The sequence below is a fragment of the Equus przewalskii genome, chromosome 21 (genome assembly GCF_037783145.1).
Source record: "Equus przewalskii isolate Varuska chromosome 21, EquPr2, whole genome shotgun sequence".
Taxonomy (NCBI): Eukaryota; Metazoa; Chordata; class Mammalia; order Perissodactyla; family Equidae; genus Equus; species Equus przewalskii.
The window spans coordinates 37139914-37164063 of NC_091851.1; the positions used below are offsets into that span (position 1 = coordinate 37139914).

A 24150-nucleotide genomic window follows, 5' to 3' on the forward strand; every position below is an offset into this window, starting at 1 on the left:
CCTCACTGAGAAGCACTGATGGAGAGGAAGAGAGGTCGTAACCCAAGCCTTTCATGGGAATGAAAAGGAATCCAGAGCAGTCAGGGAGTCCTAAGAAGGAAGGCAGGAGGAGAGAGATCAGGGCAGACAAGTCGGCCACAGTGAGATGCTGAGACTCAATTCCTAGGGCAATGGGGAGCCACTGCAGGGTTTTCAGCAGGGGAGAGACATGGCTTGACCTTGCTGTGGGGAGTGGCTTAAAACTTCTGTCACTCAGTGGATGGCACCGTACTTTTCTGAGAGTCTCACACATTCATTCACTCACTCATTCATTCAACCCAGAAGTGAGGGGTGTCTCAGCGATCTATTGCTGTGTAACAAGCTACCCCCAAATGTAGTGGGTGAAAGTAATAACAATTTGTTGTTTTCTGCTCTTTTGTGGGTTGGCTGGGCAGTTCTGCTGCTGGCCTCAACAGGGTTACTCAAGCTGCTGTGTTCAGCCGGTGGGCCGGCCGGGGGCTGGGCTCAGCTTGGAAAGCCGGGATGGCTGGGCTTCTGGCTTCCTGTGCTCTTTCTTCCAGATGCTCCTGAGCATCCAAGGCCTCTTGGTGCTCAGGCTCTGGGACATAGGCAGCCTCAGTTCAGCCACATTCTGGTGGTCAAGGCAAGTCACAGGCTAGTCCAAGGCCTGGAGAAACACAGTCCACTTCTTGAGAGCAGGAACTGCAAAGTCGCCTCACAGCCACGGAATTCGCAGCCGCGAAACGTTCTACCTGGCTCAGGACCAGGATCCAGGGATACAGCCTGGCCCTCTGTGGCCTGCATCCTCATCAGGCAACAAACAAGTCAACAAGTAAAAATGTCAGGAAGTGCCATGAAGCAGGTCAAATAGGGAGGGGGCTACTTTAGACAGCGCGGTCAGGGAGGGCGTCCCTGAGATGGTTGAGCCAAGACCTGAGCATCTGAGCATCCTGCACGGGAAGTTCCGAGGGTTCCGAGAAAGACACTGTCCTTGCGTGAGCCTGGCAGCACCACGGCTCCCCTGGGGGGAGGTGGGCAGTGTGAAAGGACGGGCTTGGGGACATCACCAGGTGGTGTGATGTCAGTGGCAGTGGGATGGAGTGGAAGGTGCCCTGGGGCCAGAATATCTGTCTTCTTACACAAATTTGCGGCTGTGTGACACTGGCCATCTCTGTTCTTCCCGTCAGACGCCCCCAAATACCTCCTGCCCTGTGCACCGCACTGCGAGGCAGTCCAGGTTTATGAAAATAGATGGATCCGGTGGCTCCAGGGGGAAGTGCCCTCAGGGTGGTTCCTACCGGCACCGAGCACAGATGTGGCACTCGATACACAGAAGTGCACTGAGCCAGACGGCCGGGAGGTGGCTCGACTGTGGTGACAGGAGGGTTGCGTGGAAGGTGTGTCTGCATCCTGTGACAGGCATGGCGGATCCTGTGTTGGAGTGTCCACAAATACGCCTCCTCTCTCTCTCTCCTTCCTTTCACCTCTCCTTCCCATTCACCCTCGAGCCCTGCTTTCCTTTTCTTTCTCCATCACCCACTAGGCTTTCTTGCCATCTTGCTTTCTTTTCCACTTCATTCCTCTTCTCTCCTCCTGACTTCCCGCTCTTCCCTTTATCTCTCTCCTCACCTCCTCTTCTCTTCCCCTCTTCGCTGCTCCTCTCCTGGACTCTCTTCTTCCTTCCTCCTCTCACCCCACCTCCCCCTCTCTCTCCCTCATCTCTTCTCTCTCACCTTCGTGCCTCCCCTCCTGTCTGGCCACCTCACCTGCTCTTCTAATTCCCCTTCTTCCTCACCTCCTTACTCCCTCATCACCTCCCTCCCTCCCTCACCAATCTCCTCTCTCTCCCTCGCCTCCTCTCCTTCCTCCTCACTTCCTCCTCTCGCCCCTTCATCACCTCCCTCACTCTCTCACCGGTTCTCTTCTCTCCAATCTTCTTTTCCCTTCTTTCCTTCCTCTCCTCCGAACTCCTCTCCTTCCTCTTCTTCTCCTCCCGCATCACCTCCACGTGCACACCCTCAGTGCCTCTCTTGCTCCTCACCTCCTCCTCTTTCACCCCATCGCCACCTCTCCTCCCTTCGCCTCCTTTCTCCCGTCCTCACGTCCCCTCCTGCCGTCACCCACTTCCGTTCCCTTCTCCCGTTCCTTTTTCCTTCCTTCCCGCACCTTCGCTCCTCGGCTTCTCGCCCCTGGCCCCGCCCCCAGCCGTAGGCCCCGCCCCCAGCCTAGGCCCCGCCCCACCAGGGTCACGGGGTCGACGGGCGCGCGGCGGCCGTAGCGGCCCCGCCGGTCACGTGGTCACGTGACGCGCTCCAACATGGCGGCGCCGTGGGGCCGCGGTGTCGCTTCCTGACGGGGCGGCGCCGACGGACGCGGCCGGTGCCGGCCGGGACGCCGGGCCCACAGCGTCGTTTGCCCACTCGCTCGCGCCGCCTGTTCGCGGGGCTGCCCGCTCCGCCGGGCCGGGGCCATGCAGGAGAGCCAGACCAAGAGCATGTTCGTGTCCCGGGCCCTAGAGAAGATCCTGGCCGACAAGGAGGTGAAGCGGCCCCAGCACTCCCAGCTGCGCAGGGCCTGCCAGGTGGCGCTCGGTGGGTGAGCTGCCCCGGCCCGGCCCCGCGCCGGCCGTTACCCCGCCCGGCCTCTTGGGCTCCACCTCCTCCCGACCCGAATCCCCCATTCCAGGCCTCCTCCCGGGGGAAACTGATGCAGCTCGAGACTGGTCCAAGGTCACCCAGCAAGTGGGTGACAGCCAGGGCTGGCTCTCCAGCCTCCCAGCCCGAGGCTCTTGCCATGACTCCTTGACGTCCTGTTTCCTGCTTCCTCCCCTACCCCCCTCAGAGGCAGGAGCCCTTGTCCTAAGTTTTTCTTCTCCTGCGTCCTGTTGGTTGGGGTTCCCCCATGTGAGCGGAGCAGGTGGGAAGAGCTGCTCAACTGGTTTAGGGAAACCCCTGAGGCTTGCTTTGGAAGTGCCGGATCGGAGAATGTTTTCCTTCCATTTGGGCATCTTCCATAACTCCTTCAAGGAAGGAATGTAGAGGGTTATCCCGCATCTCCCAGGTATCGTAGTGTGCAAGAGACCTGCTTATTTGGGCCGCCCACTGAAACAGAGTCTGTGAGGGCAAAGATACTTGTCCGTTTTATTCACCGCTGGATCCCTTGCACTTGAGCAGCACCGGACACGTAGCGGATGCTAATTGAATGGATCCACCGATTATGGAAAGAGGGAGAGAACTCTCTCATAGCTAGTTAAAACCTTGGTAGTGGATTCCGACATCAACATCCTACCTTTTAGTTTCCATCATTCAGCATATTTTTATCAGATGCCCACTATGTGCTAGGCAGTGTGGTAGGCGCTGTAGAGGGGAACAAGACAGACAAGGTGTTTCCCCTTATGGACTTATACTGTAATAGGGAGACAAAGTAAGTGAGTAAGAAAGTTAATGAGACAATTTTGAATACTAATAAATACTTTTGTGAAAGGAAAAGAGCGAGATGGGATAAAGAGGGCCGGAGGACTGCTTTTGATGTGGTGGTCAAGAAAGTAATCCTTTCTGAGGAGGTGACATTCGAGCTGAGTACTGAAACGCTAAAAGTATCCACCATGCAGAGTTTCAGAAGAGAGTGTCGGGCAGTGAGGATCTATACGTTTGACCAGAGCTGTGTTCAAGCTAATTCACCACCCCAATGCCTTTGGTTTGGAATCTGTAAAAAAGACCTGTTTTTCCTAACAAATTGCCTGAGTAAATGGAAAGTTTGATTTTCTGTCACAGAATGTGAGGTTGCTGTCACCTTTCTCCCTTCATTTGGTGCAAGGTACAGCGCTGGAATTCTCCTGGGGACTAGGACTGAACTTGTGAACTTTGCACTTCTCTGGGAAGAATGTCCATACTTTTCATCAGACTTTTTAAAGGGTCTGAAACTCCCTCAAGCGTCAGGAACTGTTGATATCGAGGTTGTTGTTGCTTAGATAATCTGGAAACAGATGCTAGTCCTGTGAAATTCAGGATCAGTGGGAGGAATTTACTGAGGTTTAGATTTTTAAAGCCTTTCAATTCAGAAAACCAAGGCTAACTGTTGGATATTGTTTCCTCAGGAGTGCGGAATAAGCACTACAAAGCAGTTTGTAAGTTAGGCAAAAGCCTGATATTTACAACTCCTCTTTGAACTCCACCTGGATCCTGTCCTCTCAATATTACTTTAAGAGTGTTGTTGCAGAAGTTTCAAAATAGTTATTTGACAGACAAGTTTTCATTCCCTCTTCAGAAAATTTAACATAAAATTTTCACAAAATTGTGTATCACATTGTTGGAACCTACTTATAAAACTACCATAAGGGCCATAACATTGAGAGCTTAAATGTTTTTGGATCTTGTGTTTGTTCGGAAGTTCATATTTTTCCAACCCAAATTGTGGAATGCAAGTTCAGCGTTTCAGTAGTGAGTTATAAAAAATAGCCTATCTAGGAAGTAGTTTGATCACAGGTTAAATGAATAGCAAAATGACATGGTGGCTCATCATTATCAAATTGGGTAATAGCTATTATAAGGGAACCTATGAATAGCAAGGAGTTAAACTGGCCATCTTTTTTAAGAGAGTAAGTGTGTGTCATTGCTGGTAAATAGAAGTGACTGCTTTTACTTATCCATAATAGAAAACATACAGCAAAGTACCTGGTGATATTTCACGCTGCATCTCAAGGCACGATCATAATTATGTCCAGTAAAAGTAGCTGAAGCGAGCCTGTATGTAAGAAGCATTGCAGTGTGACTGGTATTTTAGAGATTACCATGTGTAGATTATCGTTAGTTTTGGTAAGAGGAACTGTAAGTGACCGCTCAGAGTTGAAATGCTTGCCTGATAAAGAGCACTTACAGGAGGCAGCTTCTCTGATGTGATTCCTCCAACTATAGTGGATTGGGGTCGGGGATCAGGGCTGCAGGGCTGGATGCAATAGAGATTAGGAGCGCGTTCTCTGGATTTAAGACTGTCTCGGTTCAGAGCCCTTGCCTTCTACTTGCTATCTGTGATCTTGGACAGGTCTTATACCTTCCTTATAGGGTTATTATAAAAATGAAGTTAGTTCCCTGCACGTGTGTTAAATAGTGCAGGGAACTTGGCATGTAGTAGGTGCTCCATAAAAGCTTGCTGTTGTTATTTATTTTTATTACTATTTTAAGCTGCAACAGACCACAGAAACTCTAAGCGCTCCAGCTTGATGTTCTTAACCTGCATTGGTTCCTCATTCAGCAGTGACTTATTGCTCTATTTGGTTTGTAGAGGCAATAGATAAGAATGTAATTACATGACTAAAGGGCTGTGTTTATTGGAATGTTAACTTGCTAAGCTCAGTGAAGACAGGGGTTGTCCCTTGTAAACGAAGCCATGATCAGGATGGACCTGGTTTGGAGTAGTCTCTGATTCGTCTCACTACATGCCAGATGCAGAGATAGGGACTGTCCACATGGGGATCACGTCTTTCCACCCATTATCTGGAGAAATCAGAGTGCTGTGAGAGTGTTCATCACCCCAAGGACACTGTTGCTCTTTACCTCATTAAAGAAGCTTTAATAGATATTAATAATCTTGAACCTTTCTGCCCTCTGTTGGGGCACATAATTATGTTCTTACACCTCCCTTCCATGACTGTTTTATTTAAGAACCATTTTCTCCCATGATCTCTCTTTAAATTATATTTCTGCTCTTTCTTATTTATTTATTTTTAAAGATTTTGTTTTTCCTTTTTCTCCCAAAGCCCCCTGGTACATAGTTGTGTGTTTTTAGTTGTGGGTCCTTCTAGTTGTGGCATGTGGGACACCGCCTCAGCGTGGCCTGATGAGCGGTGCCATGTCTGCGCCCAGGATCCGAACCAATGAAACCCTGGGCCGCCGAAGCGGAGCGCGCGAACTTAACTACCCGGCCACAGGGCCGGGCCCTATATTTCTGCTCTTAAACTATATGGAGTTTGGAGACTTGACGAGATACTCTGAGTGTTTTTAAATTGGGTATGGAAAAATTTGGAAACCTGGGAAACTTTAACTGAATTGTTCTAACAATACTCTTCATATATACATATATGATAAGAGATGCAGTATCTTATTTAATAATTTAATGTGCACAAAGTGCTAAGTAAGGGCTAAGTGCTCTATACTTGCTAGCTGTCATTATTCTTAGTCATTATCAAGAAAGTATAAAACAAATAGTAACCATGCCTATGTGTTTCTCATATGAAATTGAGTGACTTTTTTTAAAAGGATAGACTTTATATTTTAGAGCAGTTTTAGGTTCACAGCAAAATTGCACAGAAGGTACAGAGAATTCCTGTATACCCCGGCCCCCACATACGCATAACTTCTCCGTTATCAGCATCCCTCACCACAGTGGTACATTTGTTACAATGCTGAACCTACATTGACGCACTGTTATCACCCAATAGAGTGACTTTTTAAAATCACATGTTATGTAATAACTATATGGGATCTCCCATGTACTAAGCATTTCTGTGTTCCAGGCACAGTGCCATGTGCTTTGCATGCAGTTTAGTCCTCACTATTATTATCCTCACTGAGGCCCAGAGAAGTCGGCCAGTGTGACTCAGCCAGCAGGCAGCGGAGTGGGCTGTCAGGGTGTGAATGCGGGCAGTCTGGCTCCAGAGCCCGAGACCTTAACCGTTACTACCGTGCTGTAATGTCTGTCCACATGAAAGTTCTTGTGTGTAGAGTCCTCAGTGGAGTCTTTAAACAATCATTATTATGCTGCAGTGAAGTTTGGGGGAAGTTTCAGTAAGTAAAGGGACCATCTTTTCTGTGGTTGAATTTTGAGATGTATTTGAAAGCCTCTAGGCAAAAAGATCCCAGCTTTTTCTCTGCAGCTTTGTATTGCACATGTCTTTGGTTTACTTTAGGGACTAACAGGAAGAAAGAAATGACAGTAAAGAGCTGGTTTCTCCGTAGCTTCATTTGGGTAATTAAGTTTTTCTGATTTGAGACATCTCTCTTCATCAGCAGTAAACTCTTGTATTAATCCTGCACACATAATTGATGTCCATCTTTGCGTACAGCAGGCAAAGGGAAACCCAGGCTCAGAGAGCAGCTTGCCCACATCTGCTCAACCAGGTGGGGAACAGCTACAACACATGGTCTGCCCTGTCATAGAAATCATAAAATCCATTTTTAGATTTTCTACTCAAACTGTTATATGGGATTTTAGAGACGTGTGGGTCATTGGTGATCTTAGCTTGAACTGTTTTTGTGGCACGATGAAGGTGGAAACCAGACTGGAGTGGGTGGAGGCTTGAGTGGGAGCTGGGGAAATAGACAGTGAGCACAGACAACTGTTTCCTAAAGTTTGGCTGTGCTTTGAAGGGGAGGAGAGAGATGTGGATCATGGGAGGGTTTTTTCTTCTTCTTTTCTTAAAGGTAGAAAATAACTTTTTTAAATGTCATTGAGAAGGAGGAGCCAATTAAGGGAGTACATTCATAAATCTTAGTTGTGTATAAATGGGCAAAAAATATTCAACATTTACATGTCCATAAGATACACGGTAAATTGGTTTTTCCTCTATATGATGATGATGTTCTAATTTTGATATGTTCAAAATAACTATTCTCGCCATTAGGAAGAACCTAAGTGCAAAATTTGAAAAATATAAAAAATATCCCTAAATTGTCATAGCAAATAAAGGAAAGCTTTCAATTGAAATATAGAGTCAAACCTTTAATTTTAGCAAATTCTGGTGTTGTGATTAGACATTTTGTTTGTTTGTTTGTTTGTTTGTTTGTTTTTAAAGATTGGCACCTGAGCTAACAACTATTGCCAATCTTTTTTTTTTTTTCTGCTTTTTCTCCCCAAAGCCCCCCGGTACATAGTTGTATATTGTAGCTGTAGGTCCTTCTAGTTGTGGCATGTGGGACACCGCCTCACCATGGCCTGACGAGTGGTGCCATGTCCGTGCCCAGGATCTGCACCAGTGAAACCCTGAGCCGCCGAATTGGAGCGTGCAAACTTACCCACTCAGCCATGGGGCTGGCCCCCAGACGTTTTGTTTACGAGTGCTGCAGATTATAAAAGTTTTGAGGAGTAACAGGATGTGGGATCCTGACAGATTACTTTTTGTTGAAAAGCTTTATGATGATTCTTCAGGAGGTCATGTGTCTAGAGACAGCATCTAAAAATTAGATTTTGATTATTGAATGGCATTCATTTATTGGATTGGCAGAAAATTCATTGAGAGCTGAGTTTGAAACTTTGCTCATTGATTAGTCCTTGGATCCTGGGCTAATCATTTAGCTTCCTTGCACCTCAATTTTCTGAAATGGTAAAGATGATACTACTTGTGTCACAGGATTATTGTAAAGCTTGGGTGAACTGATGCAGTAGAGTAACTAACAACGCCTGACAGAAACCTGCGCAGATTTGGAGGCGTCGCTGTGGGCGCTGTTAGAGGAGGTGCTCGGCACTCCTCTTCTCTGCCTCCCTTATTACGGTTTATGGACGTGTTTGCTGCTCTCTGACATTTCGACGCCGGTGAAGCCAGGGCCTGGATGATTTAGAGCTCTGTCCTGTCCTTGTAAACCTCAGGGGAGAGTCTGTAAGCAGTGCTAGGGAAAACAGTGAGACCATTCTGTATGGAAAAGAAGGAACTTGCAAAAACGTGTCCTTAATCAGCAAGTACATGGCGTCTCCTGTATAAATAGCTCAGAACTGTACTTAGTCCTCACCGTTTTCACCAGGCTTAGGGGCCTGCCAGGAAAAGACTTGCCTTTCTTTTCAGCAAGTTTATCTTAGAAAATAGTTTCATGTTTGCTAATTCATTCCTGGAGTCTTTCTGTAAGAAACTTCTTTTGGTTTACTGTCTTGGTTGTAAATAAATGTTTTAGCTTTCTTATTAGGTTTTATAGATTTGTCTGGAGAACAGCCTTCTTATCCTAGGACATAAAATTCTTAAATTTTTCCTCAGTCCTAGGGAGTAGTCAGTGCATGTTTGTTCTTTATATAGTCCTTTTGTCTGTAGACTAAACCAGGCTGACGTTCATTCAGAAGATGTTTGTTTGGGTGTTATACCCGGTGTCATGATGCAAGGGAAGCAAAATAAACAAGGACTGTGTTCTCAGGGAGTTTGCAGTTAGTGGGGAAGAAGGGCGTTGTTCAAATGATCACATCATTGGGGTCATACCAACAAGCTGAGAAATCCTATGAAGGTGAGAAACCTTGCAGGGAGCGAACAAAGAGGTGAGGGAAAACTGTCCTGAGGAAGTCTTGAGATCTGAATGATAAATAAGAATTAAATAGGTTGAGGTGAGAGACATTTTGGCAGCAGGGGGAAGGGCATATGCAAAGACCCTGTGGCAGAGAGGAGTGCGACTGACTGTTAAGGAAACTAAAAAGTACAAGTGTGTGTGAATCTAAATTATCTCAAAATGAAATTTTTTTTAATTAAAAAAACAAGAAAGTAAAAGAGGCCACTGTGTGGTTGGAGTGTGGTAAGTGAGGAGGGAGAGTATTTGGGGATAAGGTGGGAAAGGTAGGGCAGGGCCCCACCATGCAGGACCTTGGAGGTCATGGTGAGGAGTTTGTCTTTAGATCAAAAGCAGTGAGTCAACACTGAAGAGTTCTAAGCAGGGAAGAAGGTGATAGGATGACCAAGTTTGTATTTTGGAAAGATCACTTGGGCTGTTGTATTCAGAACGTCTAGAGGAAGACCAGAGGGATTGCCTAGGGACTAATGAGGAGGCACTTAGCTTCTTCCAGGGGAGAGATGTTGGTGGCCTGGACTTAGAGTGGTGACAACAGAAATAGTGCAAAGTGAAGGTATTGTCCACTTGTTTAGAAGGCAAAGCTAACAACACCTGTTGATGGATTGGGTAAGGACACGAGCAAGAGGACTGACTGTTGAGTTTCGGACTCACCCAAGTAGGTGGCTGGTGGTGCCGTTCTTGAAGATGGCGTGTGGAAGACCATCTGGAGAGAGGTGGGGGAGGAGGTTAATCTCAGTTGGGACTTGGATGTGTCGTTTCCCCTGCCTTGGAGCATCCAATTGGACAGGCGGAGTAGGAAGTGGATGAATGTATGAACCTGATGTTTATAAGTCAAGCCTGGGCTGGAAATTGACCTTTAGGAGTCTTCAGAGCCTAGGTGGGAATTAAAGGTGTGGGGGAAGATGAGATGGCCCAGGGAGAGAGGGTGCAGAGGAGAGGCAGGGGAGCTGGGCCTGGGCCTGCGGAACCCCGGCCTGCCCGGCTGGGCAGAGGAGGCTGAGTGCAAAGGAGATGGAGAAGACGTGGGGCAGGGAGCAGAGGGCGGATGAGAATGTGTGCTAGTGAAGCCGGAAGTAGAGAAAATTTCAAGGAGGGTGAGGTCAGTAAGGTCAGGTGCTATAGGGAAGTCAAGTGAGGTGGAGACTGTAAAAATGCCCGTCAGATGCAGAGACAAGGGGGTCGTTGGTGACCTTAGCTTGAACTGTTTTGGTGGTGCGCTGAAGGGGACAGCAGGCTGCTGTGGGCTGAGGCATGAGTGGGAGGTGCACAGCTATTTCCAGAGTTTGGCTGTGGTGTCGAGGGGAGGGGGAAATGTGGATCATGGAAGCCTTTGTTTTCTTCTTTTTTTAAAGGTAGAAGAGACTTGAACTTGTTTAAGTGTCATTGGGAAGGGAGCCAGTTGAGGGAGAGGTTCAGTAATGTGGGAGAAAGAGAAAGGACAGTTTATTCATTCAACAAATATAGGGTGCCTACTCTGAGCCTAGGAATTCCTAGGTGCTAGAACGGAACAGATGAAAGTCTCTGTTGTCAGAGAGTTTATATTCTCCTCGGGAAGACAGATAATGAATGAACTGATACAAGTATGTCACCGGTGGTAAATACTGTGAAGAAAGATTAGAAAAATAAATCAGAGTAAAGTGAAAAAATAAAGCAGGTTAGGAGATAAAGAATGACAAGGAGGGGTGGGGTGGCAGCTTTAGGTGGTGAGGGAAGGCCTCTCGGAAGGGCTGACAATTGAGCAGAGATCTGAAGGAAGCGAGGGAGTGGGCCATGCGGCTCTCGGGAGGGAGGGCGTTCCAGGCAGCAGGAGTAGCGAGTTCAGAGGCCCTGAAACAGGAACATGCAGCAAGTAGCCCAGGGGCCGGGTGGCGGAAGGGGGGGCCAGAGGGGTAGCAGGGACCAGATCTTGGAGAGGCTTGGAGGCCAAGGTGAAGATGTGGGATTTTACTCAGCACAGATGGGAAGCCACTGGAGAGTTTTGAGCAAAGGAGCAGATGTGCTCTGATTTGCATTATGAGGGTTATGGATCATCTGTTTTGAGCAGATGTAATCTGATTTACATTTTAAGGAAATGCCCTGGCTGCTGTGTGGAGATGGGTGGGAAGAGGGTGAGAGCTGAGGCAGCGAGACCAGGTAAGAGGCTGTTGCAGTGGGTGGGGTGGGAGATGATGGTGGCTTGGCCTGGGGTGAGGGTGGCGGCCTAGCATGGTGAGAAGTAATCAGATTCTAGATGGGATGGAGAGCATGGAGTTTCTGAGAAGGCAGGTAGGGATGGGAGACGACAGAGGTGAGCGGATTGGACACTAACTGTCTTCTAGCAGGAGGGAGCAGAGGGTGGGGACTGAAGAAGGTCACTTTGTAGGTTCCCTAACAGGAGGTTGAGGGGATCTCCTTGTGGCGGCTTCTAATTTCTGCATGAAATAGGAGGCCGCTCCCTCTGTTGTGAGTAAAGAGGAATGGTGACGATTAGGAGGGAGAGATGAGGTATTTGAGGAGAGTGGAGACATTTGCAGTTGTCTATGCGGAGAGCTACAGAAAATGAGTTTAACTGGCAATATTTGGGTTCCATTTGTGCTTGGCAGTTACAGCTTTACAGACCTACTAACTTGCCCTGTTGTCAGAGGTCTGGTTGTTAGGTAGAGACAGGTCGAAAGGAGATGGTAATATCTTAGTTTGGGATTTTGCCAGAAGTTAAGACTAAAGGTCAGAGAAAATGAAGGCTATTGATTGCCTATCATTCAGATAATGATCCTGCTAATGGGGCCTGTCCTGGAAATGAAGAAAGAGGAAAGCTGACATGTTGGTCTTGTCAAGGTCTGACTGTCCAGAGAAGGGTCCGACTGGGAGCAGGTGAGTAGGTCAGCTGGGAGGAGAGGAGGCTGTGGGCAGAGAGCAGCAAGGAGCTGAAAGCGCCCCAATTCCACGGGAGGACAAGATTCAGAGTGTGGCCCGCTACACAGGGCTGCCTTGGAGTGGAGGCGGAGGTTCTTGGAGGGGGAGCTGAGGGAGTTGAGGGCGGTGTTGGTTTGCATAGTAGGGAGGGGTGTGGCAGATCAGACGTGTGAGGAGAGTTGAAGGGTCGAAGGATGTTGTGGGACTTTGGGGGAGCTGACCAGTGATGGGATTGTTGAAGGTGGTGATGGTCATTGTTGGACTCAGCTTGGGAGTGGAGCAAAGAAGGTGAGCCGGTGCCGAAGTTGCCGCTGAATAGAAGGGTGTGTGTGTGCATGAGCTGGGTGGCTTTTCTGCTGAAGCTGCCCCACCTCACTGAGTCTCCCTCCTCTCCAACCTGTTCATCTATTGCTGCTAATAGCCCAGTTGGCAGTTGGGAAAGCAGTGCCTATTAAAATGTGGAGCAGTAAACTCGAGCAGGTGTGCCCCACCATATGCTCCTCTTCCTCACCCATCCTCCTCCTCCTCATCATTGAGGGGCTCTGGAGTGTCGCCTCTGGAGCAGCCAGCCTGGGTGTGAATCCTGACTGTGCGGTAGCACTTCCTGGATCTGACCGTGGGCAGGTGACGGTGCCCAGATTCCTCGCCTGTATAGCAGTTATGGGATCAGAATGCTCTTGCCTTCCCAGGTTGTGCTGAGGACCAAATGGGCGCCTGGCCCTAGTGAATGTCAGCTGTGATGATTATACTTTGGGTTCCACTCTTTTTCTTTTTTCCCTTAGCTCTGCTTGGTTCCACCAAGGGCACCAGAAACTTTGCACTATTGCTGACTCCTGTTGTAAGATAAGAGCGCGAGAACTGACATTTATTAACCACCTACTGTATGCCAGACACTGCCTTAGCCATTAATCTGACAATGCCTCTCTCATGGGGTTATCGAGAGAATTACCTGCACCCAAATGCCTAGTTACAGTCTCTGGAGCATATGGGACTGCCTTTTATCGTCCTCGTTTTTTAGAGTAGGAAATCGAGACTCTGGGAGGGTTAATAACCCGCCTGGCATCATTCAGCTAATAGATGTCCATGCCGGGATTTGAACCTAGTTCTCGCTCAGTCTGAAACCTATGTCTTCTCTTTCCTCCACACCAGGCTCTGTCAAGCTGTGAGGTCCCCTGCTGCACACCTTTTCCTTGTTCCGTTTTCTGCCTCTTTTTTTTTTTTTTAACTTTTTATTAAGATTATGATGGTTTACAACCTTGTGAAATTTCTCTTGTACGTTATTGTTAGTCATGTTGTAGGTGTACCACTTCACCCTTTGTGCCCTCCCCCCCCCCTTCCCCTGGTAACCACCAATCAGTTCTCTTTGTCTATATGTTTAACTTCCACTATGAGTGGAGTCATGCAGAGTTCTTCTTTCTCTATCTGGCTTATTTCACTTAACATAATACCCTCAAGGTCCATCCATGTTGTGAATGGGACCATTTTATCCTTTTTTATGGCTGAGTAGTATTCCATTGTGTGTGTGTGTGTGTGTGTGTGTGTGTGTGTGTGTATACACACCATATCTTCTTTATCCAATCATCAGTTGATGGGCATTTCTGCCTCTTTTTAATGGAAAAAAAATATTTTGTTATCCAGAAGCCAACTGTTAGGTTGGACCATATGAAACTACTAATATTTGACTGTAAAAATGGTGCTTTCGTGTGGTTCAGACTGGTCCTTCTCTCTATTTTCACAGCCTCCACCCTGGTCCAAGCCCCCGTGATGGCTTGCCTGGATTATTAGCAGTAGCCTCCTGATGGGCTTCCCTGTTCCATCCTGGCCGCCCTCCTCTGTATACTCAAAACAGCAGCCAGAGTGATCTGCCAAAACGTAGGTCAGCTCAGGCCACTCTCCATTCCCTTCCAGGGCTTCCCATCTTCTGGACCCCTGCTGTGCCTAGCGGAGAAGACTTTTCAAATTTTTTTTCTTTAACTGAGTGGTTTGAAGAGTGCAACAATTTCTAATTCTTGTGGGAATACTTAAGTGTAAATTAAGAAAACTAAAGGAAATCTGTGAACATTTAACTCGCAGTTGATGTTTCTTGGCCTTCCGCAGTGGCTGTCCCGGTAGTTTCCTCTTTCCTGCTCTCCTTGGAGGGCCCTCTGTGTTCTGGACTCGCCTGGCCCTGTGCTGCTCCACCACTGCCGCGGCCGCAAGTCACTCTGGCCCTTGATCATTCCCTTTGGAAAACCGGGGTGCACCCTCGCTGTGGTCCTGCCTCAGCAGGCCAGAAAAGGGGATTAGGAAATTCCAGAGCTGGGGTTGTCAACAGCCTGCTCAAGGCCAGGTGGGGCTCACGGAGGAGCGTGAGCACCAGAGCTTTGAGTTCTGGTCACAGCAGTCACTGTTTGTCTTAGTGATAGCACAACCAGCATTTATATTGTTCTTCACTTACAGTTTATGGGGTAATTCTTTGCGTTTATTTGATAGTCAAAGTACCTGAGAAGCTATGAACACCGGCTCTGGAGCCCAATTTTCTGGGTTCAAGTCCCACTCCACCACTTACTAGCTTGTGACCTCTCTGGATCTTGTTTCTTCATCTGTAAAGTTTAGTGGAGTTTGGCCTTGAACCCTGATCCTCTGGCTCCTTAGTTGCTCTTTGCTCTTTGGCCAAGCCACATTTAGCTTGTACAAAACTTGAATGTTTTGTCTTCATAGCACTGGTCGTAGTTCTTTTTTTTCAAAGACTTTATTTTTCCTTTTTCTCCCCAAAGCCCCTCGGTACATAGTTGTATATTTTAGTTGTGGGTCCTTCTAGTTGTGGCATGTGGGATGCCACCCCAGCATGGCCCGACAAGCGACGCCACGTCTGTGCCCAGGATCCAAACCAGCGAAACCCTGGGCCGCCGAAGTGGAGCGCGTGAACCTAACCACTTGGCCACGGGGCCGGGCCCTAGTCATAGTTCCTAAAAGCCACTTTTATCCCCTGCAGTTACTTTTCTGCAGCCAATGAAATACTTTCTCTTTGATTCTTCCCTGTTCCTTAAAGCAAAGATTGCAAACTGGTCAGGGCAACCTGTAAACCAGTTTTATTTGAGCCATAATATTTTTTAAAATATTGAAGTTGCTGTGAACTGCAGTCAGACCTTTCACTTAAAATCTGATTTTGGTCCCAGGCAGCTGAAGCTGAGGCGCTGCTGCGCCCCTTGCCCTGTTGGGTGGTAGGGCACTCCACGTCTCTCCTTGAGGTTCCCTGCCTGGCCACCTTAGGCCTTTGAGCGTGTAACTTCTGCTCTTGGTTTTACTACTCTCAGTGCCTCAGTGAGTAAGTCGCAGTCCTGGTGATTGATTCGTCGATTGGTGGTTTGGCGCTAGTGGCATTCCGAAACAGATTATTTTAGAGCTCGGAGGCCAGCACAGACCCTAGTGAAGGCCTAATTGCTTCGGATACATTTAACACCTAAACTTCACGCTAAAAGGTAAGCATGAGTGGAAGGAAACTTTATGTCTGAGTTCAGGCAACAGTGCCCCTCTGCCGTGCCACACAGTGACAGTCTTACCGCTAAGCAGAGCCTTGATGTTATGGATACGGATTTCTGCACAGAAAGCTTGGCTACCAGCCTCATGGACTGGATCTCCTGGGCCACTCCCAGTCTCAGCTCGCCTTGCCGGGGGGCCTCAGCTAGAACGCGGAGCTGCCTACTTACTGAGTTCTCGTCCCTCGAGGGCAGGAGCCATGCCACAGAGCTCTCTACGGTCCGTGAGCAAAACAATTGCTATTAGTCGTCTGGGTGTTTCTCCCGTTTTCTTCCGTGTGTAGTAAGGAGACGTTGAAAGCCTGGCTGGAAGGTTAGAAGTTGCCACCTCCAGTGAGTCCACTTGTTCAGTTTTCAGTCCTAAAGTTCAGTCTAGAATAGAGTTGTCCAAGAAAAGGAAATTTATAATTTCCAAAACTGTATTCTGGGGTTGCTAGGATAACCAATGTCGCATCCAAACCGCTGGCTCTGGCGAGAGTGTGTAAGGAAGGCTGGCCTATGGAGATCGTCTGAATGCATGGCCTTCAGGGTAGACCTGCTTCATGGGCCGCTTTGATGACAGTGCACCTGCAGAGCTAACATGTAGGAAGACGTTCGACCGAGTACGTGTGGGGAATTCTGCGTGATTTAGATAGGGTGTTCTGTTGTTTCAATGGCCTAAAACCTTGTTCTCCTGGAAATAAGACTCTCTCTTTAAGATTAGGATTTTTGAATAATGACACTTTATTTCTGTGACCTTAACATTGTGGTTGTAACCTCCATGGTAAAGATTTTTAATTTTAGTTCATAAAAATTATAAATGCCGGTGCTGGCCCTGTGGCCGAGTGGTTAAGTTCGCGCGCTCCGCTGCAGGCGGCCCAGTGTTTCGTTGGTTCGAATCCTGGGCGCGGACATGGCACTGCTCTTCAAGCCACGCTGAGGCAGTGTCCCACACGCCACAACTAGAAGGACCCACAACGGGGGCTTTGGGGAGAAAAAGGAAAAAAATAATAAAATCTTAGAAGAAAAATTGTAAATGCCTTAGCTGAACAATTATTGATTTACTTAATACCACTGAACTGTACATTAAAAATGGCTTTAAGATGGTAAATTTTATGTTATGTATGTTTACCACAGTTTTTTTAAAAGTGCTTCAAAAAGTATATATGCTTATCATCGAATATGTGAAAAAAGAGAAAAAATCATCATCCCACTACTTAGACAGCTTTCAATATTTTATGTTTGTTTGTAGTCTCCTATGCATATTTTTACACAGTTGAGATGTTATTGTATTACCATAATGTGTTAGCTGTTATTAACATCCGTTTTGCAGAACATGGAAATAGAACATGGACCGTGGACTTCGCACAATGCCTAGCACATAGTAACTGCTATGTAAATGCTAGCTATTATTACTGCTATTATAATCACTTTCTATCACTTCAAATCAGCATTTCTATACTAAAAATCTCATAACAATTGTTTTTAATAGTTTCTGAATATCTTTCAGTAAAGTGTTCTTTTGTATAAATGTTGCTCCTAACGTGCCTCTCTTTCTTCCCCACCAGATGAAATTAAAGCAGAAATAGAAAAACAGAGGTAGGTTGGGGCGCATCCTTCTCGCTGAAATACAATGTTAAATGAGTAGGCAGTGGCTGTGGGAACCTGTATGTCAGCGTGTTTTCTCATATTTCTGGTTCTCAGAGGTAGCCCACACTCTCCTAGCGTGGTGTCGGGCAAGACTGCATGTGTTTGAACCGATCGCAGGGTAACAGGTTACTGGCTTAATAATCATGTCTGGAGGAAAGGGTGAGGAAGAGCAAGTCAGTGCTGTTGTACCTTTTCTCGACGGGTGAGGCACAGCCTTCTCTCTTATGTGTCAGGCTTCCTTACGCAGGAGGACGGCTTGCCTCGTCCGTGGCTGCTCCTCCCCTTCGTAGTGGTGAAGCCATTTAGTCACGTTGCAGCAGTACAGCTCTGACAGGGTTGATGCCAAGCTTCTGTCCAGGACGCTCTTGATACAGCTCGCTTATCAGAGGCCTCGTTCTCTGCATGGGGCACTTTGGCGTTTTTCCCCAAATACATGTGTTTAAACTTTTAATTGTCTAGCCCTACAGATGCAGTTTGAAGGTTCTTTTAATTAAATGATTGCAAGTGGGAGGGGAAATTAGAGTGAGATGTAGGAAAAACAAGCTTTTTTTTCTTCATTTCTCCTCTTTGGCCCTTGCCTGCTTTTTTCCTAGGCTTGGCGCTGCTGCACCACCAAAGGCAAACTTCATTGAAGCTGACAAGTATTTCCTTCCATTCGAGCTAGCTTGCCAGTCCAAGTCCCCACGAGTGGTCAGCACATCCCTCGACTGCTTGCAGGTACCATAACTTGATGGTGTAAAGGGGTGGGGGGAGTCCTCTCCAGTCCATGGGTGGTCCTTACACAGGAGCTATACTAGTGACCACCCTAGTACTCAGAATGTGCTCAGAGGCGATGGAGAGAAGAGCAATCCAACTCTTTCTTTACGGAGGTCTCGTGAGGGAGAGATGAGAGAGGGCTCTGACCTCCTTAGCTAAAAAAGAATTTGTTTCTGTAGAAATATTTCTTGGTCTCTCTTATGTGTGTTTTTCTGAATGAAACCTTTAGCATTAATTGCAATGTTTGATACACATGGGCACATAAGGTATTTTTATGCAACTTCTTTTTTGATAGTGTTAGAATTCATGAGATCAAGTAGAGAAATAGATATAACCAATTCTTTTTATTTGTGGTAATGTTCTGTAAAGTCACTGCAAACACTGCATTAGCAAATATCGAACAATTGTTCCTGCTTACAGTATGAAGGCTGACACTAGGAAGCAGAGCGCCTCCTCGCTCGACCCCGGCTGGGGATGTGTGCATCAAGTGATTCGAGGTTTTCACTGCTCCGCACGTGTCCACAAATGGCCACAAGTATTGATTTGGGCCTTATAAGAAAATTTTAGCGAGTGGGCACATTTGCAAATACAGAACCTGCAAATAATCAGGATTGACTGTCTTTAGAGCTACCAGTAACCTTGTTATAAATCACCTTTTACTGATGAAGAAGCAGGAGTAGAAGAGTTAGGGTGACTTGTCCAGTGGCATACAGACAGTGAGAGACAGAGACAGGACTGCAACTTGGGTTTCTCAATTCCTGGTCCAGCATTCTTGTTTTTGTCTTAAGATCTACTCCTGAGGCTTCTGGTTACCTCAAAGAAGATTTGTTCTTAACCGCAGTGGGCCACCTACAGGAACGAAAAAAGCTTGTTGACTTTAAAAAGATGTATTGACGAGATCACGATTTACTAGTACTTTCTGGAACAGGAATAGTGACTAGGTTGTCTACTGTGACTGCTTAGCAGCTACGTTGAAAAGCTATCTGGAGCTTTATCTGGGTTTCTTGAGACAGTGTCATGATTGATGAGTTATGTCTGCTGAGGCACAGGACTGCCAAGTGACAGAGGGCGTGCCACATTTTTGGCATCTCTAGTCTAATATTTACTCTATTAATCTCTCTTCTTTGATATATCTACACTTGAAAATTGATGACAGTTTCTTCACAGAAGCACGTCTTCCAAATGAAAACCATTTTCTCATTCAATGTAATTCTGTACAGATTGTCCTATGTGAAACATACAATGAGCCAAGAATTCTTAAATGGCAGGCTCAAGTCCTACTTCTAAATTATATGTTGCTGGGAACATTTTCTGAGGAAATTTGGCATTAGTTTAATTTTAGTTGTTTTCTCCTCATGTTAAGGTTTGGTTTTGAAACTGGTGCTGGTAGTTAACATTATTGGTGTCCTAAGAAGAATGACTAACGTGTATTGAGCACTTAGCCTGTGCTGGGCCCTGTGCTAGGAGCTTTATCCACATTATCGTGTTTAATCTTCCCAGGAACCCTCTGAGGTACTTACTCTCATCCTCATTTTAGCACTGGGGAAACTGAGGCTTAGAGAATCAAGTGACCAACTCGGTCAAGTTGCCCTGGCCAGAAAGTGATGGGATTGGATGGATATCTGGGTCTTCCTTACCACCCCACCCCCACCCCCGTCTGTGTTGTTTAACCAGGGGTCCTTAAACTACAACTAGAAGCCAAATCTGGCCTGCCACCTACTTTTTTAAATAAAGTTTTATTGAAACACAGCTGTTTAAATCTGCTCAGACTGATGTCACAGAATATCACAGACTGAGTGGCTTCAACTAAAGACATTTACTTCCCACAGTTCTGGAGTCTGGTGAGGTCACTGTGCCGGCTGGCTCATTTCCTGGTGAGAGCCCTCTTCCTGGTTTGTAGATGGCCAGAGTCTCACCATGTCCTCATGTGGCCAAGAGAGAGCACCAGCTCTCTGATCTCTTCTTATAGAGCATTAATCCCATCGTGAGGACTGCGTCCTCATGACCGCATCTAAACCTAACCACCTCCCGAAGGCCCCACCTCCTAATACCATTATACTGGGGATTAGGGCTTGGAGTGGGGGAACACAGACATTGTCTGTAGCATCAGCTGTGCCAGTCGTTTATGTGTCACCTGTGACTGCTTTCTTGCCGCTACTGCTGAGTGGAGTAGTTGGAACAGAGACCATATGACCTACAAAGCCTAAATATTTAGTCTGTGGTCCTTTACAGAGAAAGGCTGCTGACCTTCACTCTTAACTATGACCCTGTCATTCTGGCCTCGTCAATTGAAAATATGCTGTGTTTTCCTAGAAATAGTCTGTTTCTGGGACTCTGTATGATTTCTGATGGAAACTTGCCGTCCTGCTTTGCCTCAGCCCACTGTCTTGACTGGAGTTAGGACTTGAACAGTGTAGTACCTGTCTGGAGGTTTGTGGCATATGGTTAGCTCTCTTTTTCAGAATGGACCATCTCTGTAATTTAATAGGTACACTAGGATTTCTTGGGTTAGTATACAAAATGCAAAATGTGTCGTCCTTTTTATGATGTTAGAAAGTGATGGGGTGCTCTCTGGAATACTCAATGAAAAATTTCATTTCCTCTTGGCTGTCCTTGCAGAGCTTTGGACTGGCTTTTCCCAGTGTGGGTGAGGTAACTTCTCTCTTGGAAATGTAAGGCTAGCATCCAGGGGTAAAGGTTGGTTTTGGCAGAATTGAAACCAGCTGCAGACACATCCACATTCTGCCCTGGGCATTTCAAGGTGTCCTTCTTGGAGCTTGGAAAGGTGATGGCTGGCAGAGGTTGGGTGTGGTTTGCCCTGAGCACTGTTAGCTCAGTGCTCCCTCTCCCCACTGGGAGAAACCTGGAGATGCCCCTAGTCCTGCCCACAGTCGTGAAGTGATAGAGTCTGTGTTCCTTTCTTCCAGCACTGGGTCTGCCATACGCTTCCTCAAGGCCAGGCCTGCAGAAGGAGCGTGAGGATTCAGTCTTGTCCAAGCTAGTGAGCGATCTCTCGGTTTTTCTGGGCACGTATCAATCATGAAATTCTTTTTGTAGAATATCCTCTCAATATATTCATATTTCTTCAATTACAACATTATATACATGTACTGCTGTTATTAACTTACATATGTTATAAAACTGACAAAAATACAACTTTTAAAAGGATAGGATAAAAAAATAGATAGAAATAGAGTTCTAATATTACCTTTCTACACCCAGTGAAGGCTGTAGGAAACCACTGGTCTAAGCTATCTGCCCATACCACAAGCATTATCTTTGAGCTCTTATTTCTAGGAAATTTTGGATTTTTTAATATACACTTTAAAAATCCATTTGTAATTATATAAGTTGTACATGACTACATTCCCTATTAAAAATTTTTTAGAACTTTACAGATAAGGCTAAAGTCCCTTGGATAACTAGTCCCAAACCCATTTGCCTGTTATGGTTTGCTTTCTGTCTTTTTTTCTTTCTTTCTTTTTTTCCGTAAATGGTATCACTTATGCACATTTTTCAACAGCTTGCTTTTTGTGTTCAGTGGTGTCTCTAAGATCTAGCTATGTTGCTGCATGCAAATATAGGGCATTCCTTTTGACTGACAGTGGTGTTTTATGCCACCGTTTTATCTGTCCCTTGCCCTGTGGAGGGGCATTGACAGAGAGGGTTACAGTGAACATTCCTGTGAAAGCAGCCTTGCTGGGCACATGTATCAATAGGCCAGCTGCCCAAAGCCCTCCCTCCGCTGTCCCTCTTCCCATCCCCTCGTTGTGTCAGCAGGGAATGAGGCAGGCACTTCTACTCTCTGTCTCTATCGCTCCCCCCTCCCCCAAAGTCTAAGCCACTAGCATCTCCCCCGGACAGCTGAAGTAGCTTCTGCACTGGCCCCCTGCTTCCACTCCTGGTGCCCTTCGGCCTGTTCTCCATGCAGGGGTCTGGGGAGCCTTTAGAAGTGTATCGCATCGCATTAATCCTTTGCTTAAACCTGCCGGTAGCTCCCGCCTCCCTCCCTGTACTAAACACTGTCCTCAGGTGAGCTTGCCAAGCACACTCATGCTGCTGGACTCGATAGGTCGCCAGGCTTTTTTCTGTGCAGTTACAAAAATACTTACACTCCCCCGCAGTTTTTATTTTCCAAAAATGAGATAATGCTATGCATTATTGCTGCAACTTGCTTTTTTCAAAATCTCTACAAATCCCACAGGGCCTGTAGGTCCTAGTCGGGATTTTTGGCTTTGGTCTATTCCCCCTGGAGAATATAAACTGAGAAAAAGGACCGTCTTATTCACTACCCCTAGTGCCCAGAACAGTGCCTGGCCCAGGGAAGGGTGAGAAGGCAGGACTGGAAAGACCCACAGGACGCAGGAACTCTGGTTTCTTCTGGCCCAGTCTCACTACACAGACGAGAGAGTAAAATCATACTTAAAACTCTTTTCACTTTGAAGGCTAATATGCCCTTTAAAGAATCTGTGGAGGGGAGAATACTTCCAGTTTTTTTTCTTACTCAAATTAAATATCCAGTAATACACATCCATCTTTGCTTTGCAGCATTAGTATTGGGTTTTGTGGGGCGTGCTTTTCAACATTCACATTTTAGAAGTTCATAGACCATCCCACTCATAACCCAGTATACAAAAGGGACTTGAGTCCATTAGGAGTCAGGAGTAAGCAATATCAGAAACCAGAGCCCATTTACCGGGTAGCCGGCGCTGCCCTCTTCGGAAGTCTGCATATGCAGCAGCAATGAGAGGGATGAGGTAAAGAGCGTCTTGACTTGTTCTTCAGAAACACAGTTCACTTCTCCCCAGCCTCACCCCCATCTGGAGATCTCTGGGGCTGGCCTTGATGGGCAGACTGTGTGCGGGCCTCTCCTGCTCCTTCAGTCACTTGATCCAGCAGTATCACGTTTCTACTCTCAGTCACTCTCTCTTAATGTTTTTTTTTCTGTTTATTGAGTGGCAGCGCTTTCGTAGCTAATGATGGGGAAAAGCCATTGAGAAGTGGCGTCAGTCTGCTGCAGGCTGGGGAGTTTTCCTGTCGCGGTGATAGTGGCACTGTAGATGACCTCAGGAGCTTGTGTCGCTTTGTGCAGGTAGAGGCAAGAATGTGGCAAGCCGGAAACCAAGAAATACAAAGAACTCATTTTTTAGTAAGTCCTGGAAGAGAATTACTAAACACAGAACAGCATTTTTTAGTAATTCCCTGGAAGCAGAGAATGCCTTAGAATTCATGTATCCAAGAGGGGCTGTGTCAGATGACCAGTTTCTTTTATCTGGTCAACCATCAAAATAACCTGGATAGGTTGGAGAAAAACACTGATCCCCGGGCTCCACTCTGGAAGTTCTGGTGCAGTGGGTCTGGGTAGAGGTCCAGGAATCTATTTTGAATAAGCTCCCTCAGGTGATTCTGAATCTCAGCCAGGCTTGGAAATCATTCTGCCCCTGACCTTTGAGTTCCCTTCCAGCTCTCTGATTCTTTCTGCATGATGAAATCCAGATCCAGGTCGTCAGGAAGGTGGCACAGTCAGGCTGCCTCTGAAAGGTGGCGCTTGTCCACACCTGTCTGTCCCCTGACTGTGCGGGCATGGCCCAAGCAGCCACTTATCTTTTCAGTCATGTGGGTGACACGCAGTGTTTGATGACATAGGTGCGAAATTCAGTTAGTGTTGTTACTTTAATTTTTGGAATAAAAAATATACTGACATGATTCAACATTTAAAAAGAATGAAAGCATGTACTATAAAGTGTCTTAGTCCCACTCCTGGCCATGGCTACTTAGTTCCCCCCTCAAGCAAAACATGTTATCATTAGTTTCTTGGGTATCTTTACATTTAAAGAAAAAAAATACATAAATTTTTTTTAATAGCTTGAGATAGAATTCACATGCATACAGTTCACCCATTTAAGGTGTGCAGGTCAGTGATTTTCGTATATTGACAGAATTGTGCCACCATCTCCACGGTCTAATTTTAGGCCATCTTTATCACCTCAGAAATAAAGCCAGTGCTCATCAGCAGTCACTCCCCATTTTCCTCTCATCTCCCCAGCTCTAGGCTACAACTGACGACTTCTGTGTCTATTGTGTATAGCCGTTAATCC

At 46.6% G+C, this 24150-nt stretch overlaps 1 protein-coding gene across 2 annotated transcripts in view; it reads left to right on the top strand.

Moving 5' to 3' along the window:
* Positions 1 to 2239: 2239 nt before the first annotated feature.
* The window catches only part of ARFGEF2 (ARF guanine nucleotide exchange factor 2), a 106168-nt gene continuing 84257 nt past the window's right edge, over positions 2240 to 24150 (top strand). Inside the window, exons 1-3 of one of the 2 annotated variants that reach the window (XM_008542012.2) lie at positions 2240 to 2591; positions 17215 to 17245; positions 17890 to 18013. In XM_008542012.2, the coding sequence (XP_008540234.1) occupies positions 2471 to 2591; positions 17215 to 17245; positions 17890 to 18013 (276 nt within the window). In that variant the 5' untranslated portion in view covers positions 2240 to 2470. The remainder of the gene's footprint in view (positions 2592 to 17214; positions 17246 to 17889; positions 18014 to 24150) is intronic. The other variant, XM_008542013.2, reaches the window with a different exon arrangement.